The sequence below is a fragment of the Sminthopsis crassicaudata genome, chromosome 5 (assembly GCF_048593235.1).
Source record: "Sminthopsis crassicaudata isolate SCR6 chromosome 5, ASM4859323v1, whole genome shotgun sequence".
Taxonomy (NCBI): Eukaryota; Metazoa; Chordata; class Mammalia; order Dasyuromorphia; family Dasyuridae; genus Sminthopsis; species Sminthopsis crassicaudata.
The window spans coordinates 18,893,251-18,909,173 of record NC_133621.1 but is presented as its reverse complement, the minus strand read 5'-3'; the positions used below and the strand labels follow the sequence as shown (position 1 = coordinate 18,909,173).

At 36.2% G+C, this 15,923-nt stretch overlaps 1 protein-coding gene across 1 annotated transcript in view; it reads right to left on the bottom strand.

The window, feature by feature from the left end:
- TOPAZ1 (testis and ovary specific TOPAZ 1) overlaps positions 1-15,923 on the bottom strand; it is a 68,857-nt gene that overhangs the window by 18,703 nt on the left and 34,231 nt on the right. The window contains exons 10-12 of the mRNA XM_074267099.1: positions 11,239-11,302; positions 2,393-2,544; positions 2,083-2,175 (exon numbers count right to left, since the gene is read on the bottom strand). Coding sequence (XP_074123200.1) covers positions 2,083-2,175; positions 2,393-2,544; positions 11,239-11,302 — 309 coding nt within the window. The remainder of the gene's footprint in view (positions 1-2,082; positions 2,176-2,392; positions 2,545-11,238; positions 11,303-15,923) is intronic.

Here is a 15,923-nt window from a genome sequence, read left to right as displayed (position 1 = left end):
TTTTTTTTGTAACTCTATTAAATATTCTTATTCATTTAATATTTTTTCCTGAATTACATGTAAACACAATTTTTATCATTTTGAAAAGCGAAGTTCAAATTTTCTCCCTCTTTTTTTTTGGTGTGTATTCTTGAAAAGACAATTCAATATAGTCATGGTGTGATTAAAAAACCCAAGAAAAATAAAGATTCAATAATGATTTAGAGCATTTTTATATGCTTATAGATAACTTCAATTGGGTAATTTGATATTTTTTTTAGGCCTTTGAGAATGGTTGAGTATTTATTTATTTATTATAGTTTTTTATTTACAAGATATATGCATGGGTGATTTTTCAGCACTGAACCTTGCAAAACCTTCTATTCCAACTTTTCCCCTCCTTTCCCCTCTCCCCAAGGTAGACCAATACATGTTAAATATGTTAAAGTACATGAGTAACCCTATTTTTTTTTAAAAAAAGGAAATAAAATTAGTCTAGCATGATGTTTTTCACTAAGATGTGCTACCTTTTCTGTAATCACCACTTCTTTCTAGCTCTAATTTTTTTTTTTTTTTTTTTTTTTTTTTTTTTTAAAACGATCACATCTAGGATTTCCCTCCGGAAGTAAAAGTCAAGCTCACTGTCCTATAATTTGCACTCCAGTTCTCTTTCCTTTTTAAAAAAAATTAGCACTATTTCCCTTCTCCACTTCTGTGGTAGAAAATTCTTCAGGTTTTCGTGGTCTTCTCTCCCCTCTTGCAATAATCTTTCAAAAATCACTGACAATAACTGAGCAATTGTAAAAATCAGATGCAAGTTTCCCTCCAGAAAAAAGAGGAAACAGTTCATTTGGTTCAGATGACCTAATTTCATCAAAGGCAACTAGATGGTCTCTCATGATTTTTCTTTCATATTTTGAACTTCCAAATCCACCCACATCTCACTAACTTCTATCACTAGTCATTATTATTCTCTTGACTCCAGGCCTGGATAATGATTGGCTATGAACTGAACCTACCTAAACCCCAACCAAGCTGTCTCTATGAATTTTCTTTCTGATCTCATCCCACTTCTAAACTTCCCTATTTTTGTTGTTTCCATTGTCCTGCCAGGTATTCAGAGCCACAACCTGAAGAATTCTTATGTTTTCTTCCTGCTGTTCTCAATAAGTCAGTCACATTTTTTCAATTTTACCTCATTATATCTTCTATATCTTCTCCCTTCTTTCTCCATATCCTTTACTTTGTAGCTACAGCACCCTTTGCCTTTTACCTGGTCTACTGAAGATGCTATCATATTGGTTTGCTTGCAATCAGACTCAAGTCATCCAGCTTTCCTCTATACAAATGTCCAATTAACAATTCTAAAATGGAGCTATGAATATGTCACTCCTCTATTCAAGTTTTCAGTGGCTATTCTAATGTCTCTAGGGCAAAATTCAAATTTCCCAGCCTACCACTGAAGCTCTCCTCCACAACCATCTTTCCAGATTCATTTCATATTATCTGCCAAATGTTCCAGCCAATCTCTAAACTTGACATTCTAGCTTTATTTCCGCAGCTCTTGTCTTGAGAGCTTGGAATCCTTCCTCTAACCTTAGAAGTCCTCAGGTTCTACCTCCTACAGAAAGCCATGAGGGCTCTGCTATGTACAGTTCACTATCCTAGAATTAAGCAACTAGGTGGCAGCAGGGGACAGAGCACTGGTACTAGAGTCCAAAAGACCCGAGTTCAAATCCATCCTCAGACACTCACTAGTTCTGTGACTCTGAGGAGCAAGGCACATAATATGTGTTTGCCTGAGATCCCTCAACTGTAAAATGAGGATATTAACAGTACATTTTTCAAAGGTTGCTGTGAGGACCAATGAAATGCTTGTTAGCCTGGAGTAGGTGCTTAATAAATGTTCATTTCTGCCCTTCTTTCCCATCATAATCTGTCTTACATTTATTTATTTATCCATATATATTTTGTGTCCTTACAAGAAAGGATAAACCTGATAAAGACAGGGACTATTTCATGTTTTTGTGTTTATCACTAGCACCAATAGCTGCTTAATAAATGTTTTAAATTTTAAAAAAAAGTATAAGAGGAAAATCATACCTTGCAAAAGATATCAATTAGAGTTGGTACAGCATTCCTTAAGTTCATAGATGCCACATGCTCAAATACTTTTATTAATACTTTTAGAGCAGGCTGGATAAAACAAAAAAAAGATGCACACTCATTTTCACAATTTCTTCTTTCAGGATACTTTTGCTTTCTCAAATTAATTCAGGCTGAAAATGCACTTGTTCTCTAGGAGGTATTTAATAAACATAAACATCAAGCCACTAAATTACACAAACAAATGCATAATGAAACAACATTCACTTAGTGAAAAAACTTTCAAAGGTATTTCTAGATTACTTACCAGCATTTTGACCATTATGCTGATGTTCACTACCTGAAACACTTCTTTCAATAAACAGTGCTTGAGTAAAGAAATCAGAAGATCATTTAGCACTTGTGATTCAAAATGTACCCCAGGAGGAAACTTTCTGTAGTACTCCATAAACAGGTTTACTGAAAATGTAAGATTCAGATGATATGATTTTAAGATATTACCATTTGGAAATTAAACACAATTCATTAAGCTTTATTTAAAAAAAATGAGAGGCCTAGTGCCCCGAGCTTATTAAATCGCTGTTTGCCATCCCATTACGGGGTCTCATAACTGAATTTGGTGATGCAAAATTATGATTTATCAGGAAATGTTTGATTTGTATACCTATTTTATATACCTATGTACCTGGGGTCACGTAAAAATTTCTTGGGTGAAATGGGGTTGTGAGTGAAAAAGTTTAACAAGTCTTGCTATAGCCAGGAGAGACCTTAATGATCTAGTCTATCCTCTTCGATTTATAATAAGGAAATTGAGGCCCCAAACACTGACTTCATGGTCCCACAAAATCACACACATAACAAGTAGAAGAGCTTAGCCAATGAACTCTACAGTCTATGTTCTTTGTATTACATTACGGATGTTATGTCTTAGAATGAGATGACAAATAATATTGCTTATCAAATAATTTCAATATGATTAATAATAATAGCACCTGATAATTATAGTGTTTACAAGGCAAAGCGTCTTAATACATTATTTCGCTTAAGTCTTACCACCACTGTAGGTATATATTGTACATATCATTTATAAATGAGGAAAACAAGTCCCAGAGAGGTTAAATTACAGAGCTAGTCGGTGTTGGAGAAAACTGGAATTTAGTTATTCCTGACTCTCCACTCGGGCACTCTGAGCACCAAAGACATAAAAGTCCTGGAAGCATGAACAAATACAGCACAACTGCAAACTGTTTTTAAAAAGCAGCCTTGGAGGAAAAGAGAGCTGGAGCCAGAAGCCAAGGGAATCAAGGATAGCAGGGACAGAACAGGACAGGGCTGCTCCTGCTCAGGTCTCGTTTGGCTTGCAGCAGCAGAGAGAAACCTCCCAAGAGCCAGCCAAGGCCTGAGGAACAGTGGGAAGACTGGAGGACAGAGTGCTGGCTGGGGCATGCTGCTTAATCTCTCAAGACTGTGGGACTGTCGACTTGAACTGGAGGGAGCTTCCACACCAAATATTCTCCATCACAATGAAACCCATCCACCGCATTTATTGAGCACTGGCCATGTGCTAAGGGCTGGGATCTAAGATGAAGAATGAACTAGACAGATTGATGACCTTCATTCATGCAAAGAAATGGTGATAAGAGTCAGAAATCTGATGACTTCAAGTAATCTGGCCTAGATCCACTACAAATAAAGTAGTGAGTGATTCTATCAGCAGCTTTGACTGCTGAGCCACTGTCCTAATGAATGGGGGAGAATGACCAGACAGGAGAGGGAATGATTTCAGGTCAGAGAAGGATGCATGAAGCACCAAGCTGCTGCAGGCAACTAGAGGACATAAGTAGTGTTGGTCTTGATAAAGAAAAGCAGCCCTTCCAATGAGAGACTGGAACACAGGAAGAGACAGGGAACTGATGGAAGATTCTGAGCGGGATGTGAGAAGAATGGTGGATAGCTGACCTCTACTTTTGGCAAAGTAGGAGCTGAAATTCTCTGCTCAGAGAATGAAGTAGTACAGGAGGGCTCGAGGAGAGAAGAAAAGGAATCTGTGCTTGGCCCTGGAATCTCCAACATTTTTACCAGTGACTGTGACTGACTTGGATAAAGACAGAGATTTATCAAATTTGCATATGACAAGCTGGAAAACTTAACTCTCACATTGGCTAAAAGAGTTAGTATTCAAATAGACCTCGGCAGGATACTGAGTCATACTAAAAAAAAAAAAAAAATGACACATAATATGGATAAATGGAAAGTATTATACTGGGAATGAAAAAATTAACTTTACCCCCACATAGCCTGGAATAGAGGGGTGTTCAAACTAATTCATCTACATGCATCTCAGGCAAAGCTTATGTACAAATGTTGACAAGATGGGATCAATTTTCAGCTGTAAGAGATCAGACTGAATTATATTTGTGAAACTGTATACTAATTTTAATTATAACTATAAACTTTTATTCTTCAAAAACCACTCATCTTTATATCTAGCAATATTTTCCTAGTGATTCTATTTTTAGTCATGAATCACAAAATAAATTAAAAAAAATCTATGAATGATGCACGGTGGACATAAGCAGAGAATAAAATGTTATGATAAAAACATATATAAAAAGTGGAACATAAAACATCCCCTAAGATGTGAAGGACTACAAAAGGAGGGGAATGAAAGCTCAGAGTTGGTGCAAGTTAACAGAACAATAGATTACTATGTTTGATATATAAAACAAAAGACCTCAGGCGTGTCAGTTTGGTCTTGTATGGAAGATTTATGTTGAAGCACTGATGAAAAGACATCAGAGGGGCTGCAATTTGAATCTCTGTTGTGATACCAAGAAAATCTAAATATTGAAGAATGATAAGTGGAAAATTATATCCTAATACACATGGAAAAGATTTTCAACAAGGGGTGAAACAAAAAGTAATTTTTATTGTCCTTAACTATTCTATCTTCAGAGCCACAATGCTCTAGCCAGGATCCATGAGTGACCTCTTCTCTGCACTCCACCTCTACAGAGCTGTCAAAGTGTGGATCCTTAAGTAAGGGCCTTATCAGGTTGCTCACCTGCTCCCACGTGAGCGACTTCTTATTATCTCTAGGACCACAAAAAAATTCTTCTCTGACATCTAGTCTTTCACAAACTAGCTTCAACCTTTCTTTCAGCCTCATTGTACTATCAATGGGTATTTTAAAGTACTGCTCCCCTTCCTGAATTTTATGGTTCAAACTCCCCTTACTGTTCATCACACAGAACACAGTTTTCTCTCCTTTGTTGAATTCTCCATGCCTGGAATTCTCACCTCAGAATTCCTTGTTTCCCTCCCAAATCTGTCCAACTGGCATTTCCTGTATGAGGCCTTGCCTAAGCCTCCAATATCTATCCCCTACCCTACCCCCAAATGACCTTATTTTGTCTATGCTTATATGTGTATATGTTGTATTCTCTGATAAAATGTAAGCTCCTTGAGGGCAGGGGCTATTTCATTTTTGCCTTTGTATCCCCAGCGCCCAGCACAATGCCTGGTACATAGTAGGCACTTACTAAATGCAAACATCTTGTAATGTTTTTTTTTTTTTTTTTTCCTTTCTCTTCACTAGTGACATCATTGAAATATCTGTTATATTGCCAGGTATCAAGTCCAATATTAATGGGAGGATTTCTGGCTATTGATCTGATAGTCTTAAAATTTTCTTGCTTTTATCTTTATAGTTTTTTAAATACTACTTTCAAGATAACATTTTAAAATGTATCAGAAAAATTTTTTGAATTAAACTGAATTCTACAATTGAGTTGTACAATCTAAATATAATTCTCAATTCAATGTTCTCAACACAATTGAAAATGGCATGCTATGGATTAAAAGAAGTCATCATGAAGATAGATCTCAAAAATTGTCAAAAATGATGAAGAGCCATCCTCATCTAGGCAACTATATTCTGGAGAACAAAGTGTGAGTTTCAGCTAAGAATTTCTTTCTTGAGTTGAAAGACTGATAATTCATCGTAGGGCATTAGAAAGTGGCAATACAATGGAAAACCCTACATATACTTTCTCTTTCTTTGCACAATTTTAATGTTATAGGAACATCCTTGTTTAAAGATATGAAGATCATCTTTAGGGGATGTCCAGAAATACTCTCCACTATGCAGTCTGTTAGCTCCACTTCTCATAGACAATCTTTTGCAGAAGAGATTTCCTACTTCTCCAAGAGGTATTCGTCACTATTAGGGGTTCTAAATTCTGTAAGAATAAAAAACCTGCTTCTAAAGGATGCAGTGTGCTGCTCTGAGATATTATTTCCCTTGGGGTCACAAGCAGAATTTTGAGTCAATTCCTCTAATAGTCTCAACTTCACTTGACAAACACTTCTAACTTTAAACTGTCTTTGGTTATCCCTTTCCACTATTACAATATAATGAAATTTTCCTTTTTATTAATCTGATCCTTTAGTGATCATAACAGAACAAAACCTAGTAACTTTCCCTAAGTCTCAACCTCCATGACCATAGACTGTTGACCCGAGGTCAGTTCACTAATGCCTTCCTATTGTCCTGGAGGAGCTAACTCTTTCCCCCCCCCCCCAAGATCATGTAAAATGATTGAGCACTAATCATTTCAGAAAACAGCAAAAGTCAGTAAAAGTGAAAACTGATCTATAGAAAGCTTGGGATAAAACTCAACTACAACTCAGAATTGTAAAAGGACACTGGAAAAAAGATTTTTATAGAGTGCTCTCTATTCTTAGCTTGAATGACAATGGAACTATCATTTTTTGATTCTAACACCTCAGTACCTAATATACTCATATAAGTAATGGTACAGAAGATGAAACTGGGAAAAAGCAGCTAGAATGGAACAAGTGCACACAGAACTCTGTGCTGGAAGAGACCCCTTGCTAAGGATTCCTATCCTGAGGCCTACATGTCAAGTGGCCCACTCTATCTAGCTGGTCCTAGTTATGTTTCACATTCTATCTCAGCCACGTTTTTAAAGGGGGCTTTGGAGGTAGGGAATGGCACATCTATCCTGACAACTACTGACTCTTCCAGACCTCTGGGATTTGGCCATTTATCCACCATCAGATAGATATCCCACTGACTTTTGTTTTCTAGATAAAATTGTAATCAGATCAGTGTTGCCACTGCTACTGGAAAGACCATGTCAATCACTTCCCCTATTGCTCCATTTATTATCCCAATCAATTCCCAAACCAAAATATCCCTCCTTGGAGACCAATCCTCTACATATGTTGTCTCTCACTAGCAGAGTGTAAACTACTTGAGAGCAAGGACAGTATTTTTATTACTAACGTTGGGCACATAGTTGCTTAACAGATATTTTTCATTCATTCACTAGTCATCTGAAAAGGAGAATATCAATATGGAGGAAAACGTCACAGAAAATACCAAAAAAAAAAAAAAAAAAAAAAAAAAAAAAAAAGACAGTGTAAGAAGACATCAGTAACTACTGACCCAAAGCTTACTATCTCCTAACTATAAAATCCTTTTGAGAATGCTCTATGCATGTACCAAGAGAATTGTTTGGTGAAAATAGAAAGGTATAGGTAGGGCACTTGTGGATCATTTTATAATTATTTTTTTAACAGATCATCTTTGCACATAGGATGTAAAAAAAAAATAAAAATAAACTTCCTGAACCCACATAGCCACCAAGCATATAGCAAGATTCTCTTTGGAAAAATCATGGGATAGCACAGACAAGAACTCTTACTGAAGATGTGGGTTGTTGGGGAAGGGATAACTATATCAATGGAAGATGTTTTCAATCATTTTATTTCTTTGAACTCAGGTAAAGGAAACAATTCCTGGTTCATAATTCATCATTGTCTTATGTCAAGGCGGGTCTTTATCCAATTTTTGGTAAAAATCAGGCTTTATGAAATATGAGGATTAGAAAAACAAACCTCTTTTATTTATATAACTAGCCATCAGAAAATCTGAACAGACTATTTGCTTTCCTGTTTACTTTAAAATTTAATTGACCTTAACCTATCTACTATCTCTTAATCGATAGTAGGAGAGTTTCAAAGATTGCTAAAGAGTAGTGCTTTATAAAACAGAGAATGCTATTTCCTTTAGGTGGTCCACTTTTTCTTCCTTTTAGTTTTAATGTAGCTTATTTTTACACAGCAAGAACATTAATACCAGAGTCTCCATATATTTTTCCTCTGGTTGCTCTCAAAACTCAGGTCTTTGGTTTCTGAAATGACTATCATTAATGGCTTTACTCTTTGCTTTGTATCTTAAATAGCAAATGTGAAAGTTAATTGGTTTTGAACTAAACATCAGGGATTAGAATCAATAAGACAATTTTTTTGTGGCTAACATCAGTGGGAAAATTAAAAATGTGAACAATTTTGTATCGCTATAGATAGACGACTATTGTAGTATCTTATTTAATAAATAATTGAGACTACTGTTTTTACATTGCCAAAATTTCTCCTGGCATTCCCTCTCCCTGAGGGGTACTCCACATAACAAATAATTTCCTTAAAGAAAAAAAAAAGTGGAAGAAGAAAAATATAAAGTTCTACTCTCATCATGAAGCTTACAGCTCTGCAAAGGAGTGAGATGGAGGGTATTTTTTCATAACTCTTTTTTGAGGCCATGCTTGGTTTTTATAATTTTGCAAGTCACTTCCAATTGTTTTGTGATTGTTTTTTTCCATTTATGTTATTATATAGTGGCTGTGTATATTGTTTTACCAGTTCTGCTGATTTCCCTCTGTGGCAATTCACATAGACATTGCATCTCTTCTCATCATAGCTATCATTTCTTACAGCATAGTAACATTCCTTCCTATTCATGTACACTAATTTGTTTAGTGTCATTTCAATTGATGGGCATGTAATTATGTTTCCAGTTCTTTTCAACTACAAAAAGTGCTGCTATCAACATTTGATATCTAGGTGGGTTTTCTTGTCAGTTTGCCTCCTTGAGGAATATGCCTAGTAGTGGAATCTTTGGGTCAAAGGCCATAACATTTAAATTAATGTATTTGTATGTCTTAAAACTACTTTCCACAACTGTTACAGATTCACAGCTCTAACAACAATACACTGAATGTTCCTACAACACCTCTAATAAGGATTATCTTTTGTCACTTTTGCCAATTTGCTGGATGTGAGATGAAAGGAACCTCAAAAGGCTGTTTTGGTGTGTGTTTCTCATTAGCAATTTAGCCTATGCTTTTCTATTTTCATCAACAGTCAAGTTTTTGAGAACTCTTTGGTCACATACTATCCAATTATTCTGAGCGATCAAATTAAGTGAGTTTCATTTATCTTTAAAGAATTTCCTAAGAATATTAGCACATGTAAAAAGGATTACAGAAAAGAGAATATACTATTGACTTTTTATAGGTATTATTAAATTTACTAAGCATTTATCAAGAAGAAAATGTGATTTTTCAACTTCAGAGATGGCGACTTGCTCCTTCATTCAGAATAACTGATCCTGGGAGGGTCTGCAGGAGGCAAACTTCAGGCCTCTACCTTCCTCCCATGTTTGTGATAATATGGCAGTGCCTACATATGATAGATTTGTAGAAAACATTAAAATCCTTTACCAGGGAATAAATAACACAAGTATATACAAATGAAAGTGCCTTCTTTTTGTTCGATACACAGTGAGCTTTTGTACATAATTGGCTATTCAATTTTGTGACTACGTACCTGTGGCCAGTGATGACAGAAGACAACAATAAAGAATGACTTGACATATTATTTGGTGATGTTCAGGCAGTTTAAGAATAGATAATCTGTTTTGTGTTAGTTGTTAAGATTGACACAGTTTTGGTCATCAATTCTATATAGTTTGTAGAAGAAAGAATGATTCCTTCCCCCCCCCAGGCTGGGGTTAAGTGACTTGCCCAGGGTCACACAGCTAGGAAGTGTTAAGTGTCTGAGATCACATTTGAACTCAGGTCATCCTGAATTCAGGGCTGGTGCTCTATCCACTGCGCCACTTAGCTGCCCCCAAGCATCATTTCTTAATATAGAACACTGGCATGTGAATCACACATTCTAGGGAGTATGAAAGTATCTGGATACAATTTAAATTGTTACTCTTATTTCTAGCTGTCAGAAAAAAGAGACATTTAAGATGTCTACATATTGGTACTGTCAAGTTGTGGGTCTCTAGCCTTACACAATAGGATATTAAGATAGCAGCAGAATAGGATTAAAACCTGCTTCAATTTGTGTACTCAGGACAGCTGAGTTCTCAACAACTTAAGTGAAGCTGATTCTAGAAGTCATGACTATTGCTGGGAGTTCAGCAGAGTCTAGATGAGTTGGTGTCAGAGCGCAGGTACTACCTGTGGCATCAGGACATCTGCAGGAGTCCCCACAATCATTCCCTAATCTCCACTTTCTCTGGGCTACACTCAGTATTTTGGTGGAAGAGTGGGAATTGTGGGGATATTCATCTCTTGGGGAACACTGCTCAAAGATCACAATATTTAGCCAAATGGTAAATTTCAGAAAAGAATACTATCAAAAACTGACATCTTTCCCCCCCACACACTTTTTTACCCAGTAATTTTTGAATGCCATATAAGAAATAAAAAATCCAGGTGAAAAGTGGGAGCAACTTTTGAACTGAGTCTCCTAACATGAGTTATGTACTCTTTGGTATTTTACATGGATTTGAGAAGGCTACTTTATCTCACCTGTGTCCCCTTTTCATAAAATAAAAACCCAAAATGTGTCAAATTCTCCAAGGCAAAAGAGTTAAATAATAAATTTGCATAAACTACTGGGAGACACAATGCAATTTATGCATGTTTATCTAAAAGAATCAATATGTAATTTTAATAACATAGGACATAAATATTTTATATGTAAATAAATCAAATTATTTAGAAAAATCTCTTTCAATAATTTGAGTATGGAAAATTCTTAAATAATGAAAAAATGGTGCTTAAAAATGACACAAGATTAGACAGTTATAGATACATTTTAAATAAGCAAACTATTACATTTCAATACTTTCTTGGGTCAGCAGAACCTTCTCCAGAAAGTCATGCCATTTTAATGCTCAGAACACAGTATTTGTTTAACATATGCAACTGAAGTTTACATTTGAAATATACACATTACTGAATAACATTTCAGCAGTTTGTCTCATACCTGCACGTTGAAGCAGACACACCTCACCAAGATTTATGTATTTCTTAAGTATTTCCATGCAAACCTGCAGAAGCCATGAAAAATTGTTATGACTCATTCTTGAACAGATTATAAAAACAAAATTTACACAAATAGTAGTTTTATCTTGTTGATTGCTCCACATTTTGCTTAAATTTAAATTATTTGGGATAAAAAAGATGGTCTTGATTCAAAGGGACACAAGAGAGAAAAAAGGCCAATTTTAAAGAAACATCGCAATGTAGGACTCCATTTAAAAAGTATATAGTTATGATTCTTAAAAAAAAATGTACTGATCACTTCAGGAATTAATTCAATGGACATGTGCCTAAAACTTTTAAATATTTAAATTTAGAGAAGGTAAAAAGGGAATTTATGTTAAAGCTTTACACTAACAATGCCAAAAGAGTTAAGGCTACGGTTAAACTGAATTTTCTATCTCTAGAGAGCTTTCCAAAGAGAACTCTCTTATGCTGTATAATGATATTTCTGACTTTTCTAAAAAGAGACCGACTTTTTCAAAGGGAGATTCTTTGTTTGTGAAATTCAGTTACCAAGTTTGAGATGTAGAGTAGACAATCTTATATTGAAATGAAAAATATAATTCTCTTTGGCTTTTCATTCCTAAAACTAATAAGACTTTTCTCAGTTTCAATTTTCAATAAGAACTATTATAGATTGTACTACTTGGCCAGCATTTTTGGATTTTCATTACAAATTTGAGTAGAGAAAAACTGTATTATACCACTGATGGTGTAATCCTTTACAGGGTCATGATTATCTTTTAGCAAGCCACTATGTTTTTCCATAAGAGATAAGTGTTAGTCTCTATTGGAGATCTGTCAATCATACTAAGGTCAATCACAGAAAGGGAGTTAGAAGGTATCTCAAAAGGCTTTCTAGTGCCACACATACTAAAGAATCCTTCCTTTGACATGCCTGCTGGTATCTCCAACTCAATATATCAGAAGAACTCATCTTCCTCCCTTCTCCCACTTGCCCTTCTTTTCAATATATCTAATTTTTTTTTGCTGAGGCAATTGGGGTTAAGTGACTTGCCCAGAGTCACACAATTAGGAAGTGGTAAGTTGTCTGAGGCCAGATCTGAGCTCAGATCCTCCTGACTTCAGGGCTAGTGCTCCATCCACTGCACCACCTAGCTGCTCCCAATATCTCTATTTCTTTAGAAATTCTTCCAATCATCTAGTTTCATAATCTTGCAATTATCCTTGATTTCTTATGTACTCTCCCCTCTCCATTTCCAACTAGCTACCAAGTCTTGTTCAATCTACCTCCATTATGTCTCTCATATTTATTTTTTTTTCTTCCTCTGATCATTTACTGTATTGGGGTGGACGAGGAGGGAGAGGGGATTTTGCAATCTGTCTTAATTTACCACTACTACCATCTCACTATATACCTTGAAAGCATTCACTTCCGTTTTTCTTTTTCTTCAAAAATGTTAATATTGTACTTCAAATTAAGCTTTTCTTGATCTCAACTCCAGGTTCTTGCTCCTTGAAATAACCTTGTATTGACTTTGTATAATCACAGATGTTTATGTCTCTCCAAACAGAACAAACTCTTTGAGGGCAAGGAGCTCTTTTGTTTTTATCTTTGTATTTCAAGAGCCTACCACAGTGCCCAAAGGAGGTGCTCAATAAATGTCTGATGACTGATTTAAATGTGATCATAAAATTTAACTTTTCTCTGCACATCTTCAAAAAGAAATAATCCACCACCTCTTGAGAAGGCAGCCTGCTTTTGACCAGCTCTAATTGTTAGGATGTTTTCTCTTATCTCAATCCTTCATTTACTTTTTGCAACTTCTACTTACTGCAACCAATTCTGGGGCCCAGCAGAATCAACCTAACAAAAGCATTTACTGGGTGTTCTCCACATGCTAGGCACTGTGATAGTCTTGGGTAGAAAAAGCTTAAAAAAAAAATCTCCCCAAATCTTCTATTTGGGAAGGAGAACTTGTTTACATAACAAATATGAGTGTCAACTCTGTGCCAGATCATGTGGGTACAAATAAAATGAGACAATCCCTACAACTAAGCCAAACCAGTCAACACAGCAACTCATCCAGAGAGGATGGATACAGTTTTCTGGAGGCCTGTGCTGATCCCCAAACTAAAGTCCACCAGATCCCCAAACTAAAGAAAAAAGCAAAGTATGTTTTATCACATATACTCCGATACCATCATAGCATTTAATTCAAGTTCACTGCCTTTTACTTCTTTAACTGTAGTCACCATGTACACTTTCCTGGTTTTGTTTTCTTCATATGAACCTTCCCAATCTGAATTACTCATATTAGCCACTGCTTACAGTATAATGTAATACGCCACCAAGTTCATATACCATGACTTGTCCAACCATGCTTCAATAGAACCCCTTTAATTTCTAGCTTTCTGCTACCACCAAAGTGCATTTATTAATATCGCATTATAAAGAAGCATGCTGTCTTTGACCTCCTTGGAGCATATCTACATACTGACTTTTCTTAAATAATTCCAAGTTATTTTTCTAGACCAGCCATATAATTCAATTCTACCAGTAATCCCTTCCCATAGTCCTTCCAACAATATTTCTATCTTTTATTATCTTTGTTAAGCTGATGGATCCGAGTATGAAAACTCAAAAGCTGCTTTAAAAAGCATTTTTTAATAGTAACAGGTAACATTCTTTGTTAGCTGTTCCACATTCCTAGGTCTTTTCTTCTATAAAGTAAGCTAAATCATGTCATTTATTTTTCTAAGTCAAGCCACCCTTAACACAAAGAACAAAATACATTAATAATAGTGGCTAGCATTTACATAATGCTTTAACTATTTGTATAGTGGGGGGCAGCTAGGTGGCGCAGTGGATAGAACACCAGCCTTGAATTCAAGAGGACCCGAGTTCAAATCTGGTCTCAGACACTTAACACTTCCTAGCTGTGTGACCCTGGGCAAGTCACTTAACCCCAGCCTCAGAAAAAACAAAACAAACAAAAACTATTTGTGTAGTGCAAAGTACTTTATAGATACAATTTCAATTGATCCTCATAGTAGCCTTGTTAAATAGATACAATTATTATTTCCATTTTATAAATGAGGAAACAAACTGAGAAAAGTTGAGACTCATGCAGCTAATAAGTATGTGAGGCAGGATTTGAATTCAGATCTTCATGACTTAAAAAGTCTGGTATTTTATTCACTTTAACATTTAGCTGCCAGCATTTTGATTGAAATAAGGTTAGAAAGCCATTTCAATGTTGTGAGATTTCTGATATTTCTCAGAATGGTTACTGCAACTGAAATAGGCAGACTAGATGATAACAGGCTCAGAATCAAAAGTTATTTAACTGAAGTTGAAATACCAATTTGTGAGGATCAGGGGGAAAATTAATATCAATTTCAAAGAGAAAGTCTGAAGATTTTAAAAGTATTTTTCCTTCCTTGAGAGTGTGCAATCCTCACACATCATGGGGCATAAACAATATTACACAAAGGTTGACTCTAGTTTTTTTTTTCCATATAAAATAATTTTCATACAGACAAATCCAGAGTAGAGGTAACAGCTGCTGAGACAAAGACAAAAACAAAAAAATGTTGCAAACCAAACTCAAGTCAGCTGCTACTTATAATTCAATGCCTTAGAAGGTAACATTTTCAAATAGAATATAACTTTCTATACAGAACTATGCAAGGTATATGATTTTTTGGGTGGGGCAATTGGGGTTAAGTGACTTGTTCAGGGTCACCCAGCTAGCAAATGTTAAGTGTCTGAAGCTGAATTTGAATCCAGGTCCTCCTGACTCCAGGGCTGGTGCTCTATCCACTGTGCCATCTAGCCACCCCAAAACTATGTGAGATTAAAAGGTGGCAGGGGGAGCCAGGATTTTGTGTAATGTAGCTACTTATGTATGTGAAGGGGTCAAAACCCATTGGGATCCTATTGCAGGTGTTTCATTTGAAGCAATGGGGCATACACTCTGACTGGCTCAGGAGATTCTGACAGATACCTCCCTGGGATTGGGGAAGAGTGAGGCTGTAAATGCCCAGCCTGACAGCTGGCTATGCTCCCCTTAAGACAGCACCGTCTCCACAGACATATAGCCACCTAGGTTTTCCTCAATGTAATTAATCCCTGGAGTTTTCCTTCCACTGTGAACCAAGTATCATTTCCCTTAGAAAAGGGTAGAAGAAAATGCTTTTGTCTTTCTGGTGTCTAAGACACTATGGGGGCAGTTGTTATAATCTTAATTGAATAAAAGTAGGTCAAAACTTCCCTTTTGATCAGAAAGGAACTGCAGAAGAACAAATATTTCCTTCACTGTCATATTCTGATCCAAAGATGCTCATCACTGGGCCACAGTGATGGTCATCCGAATCCTGCCTTGAAATTCAATCAGTTATGTGGTTTTGAAGCTCAAGGTTGCAGCCATGTTGCCGCTGCAGGAGAGCTCTCTGAGAAGTGCTTCTGTCCTGGCTCCCCAGCAGTACAGAATCTGACCATGAACCACACATGACTGTAGAAAAAGACATACAACTAGCTCTGGACTCGTCCGACACAGTGGCAAGGGGCCTGCACACTAGGCAAGATGAATGAGGAGAGCCTAGACCACCACTGCCATGCTCCCACCAACTTCTCCAAACCTATTTGTTCAGCGTACTGAG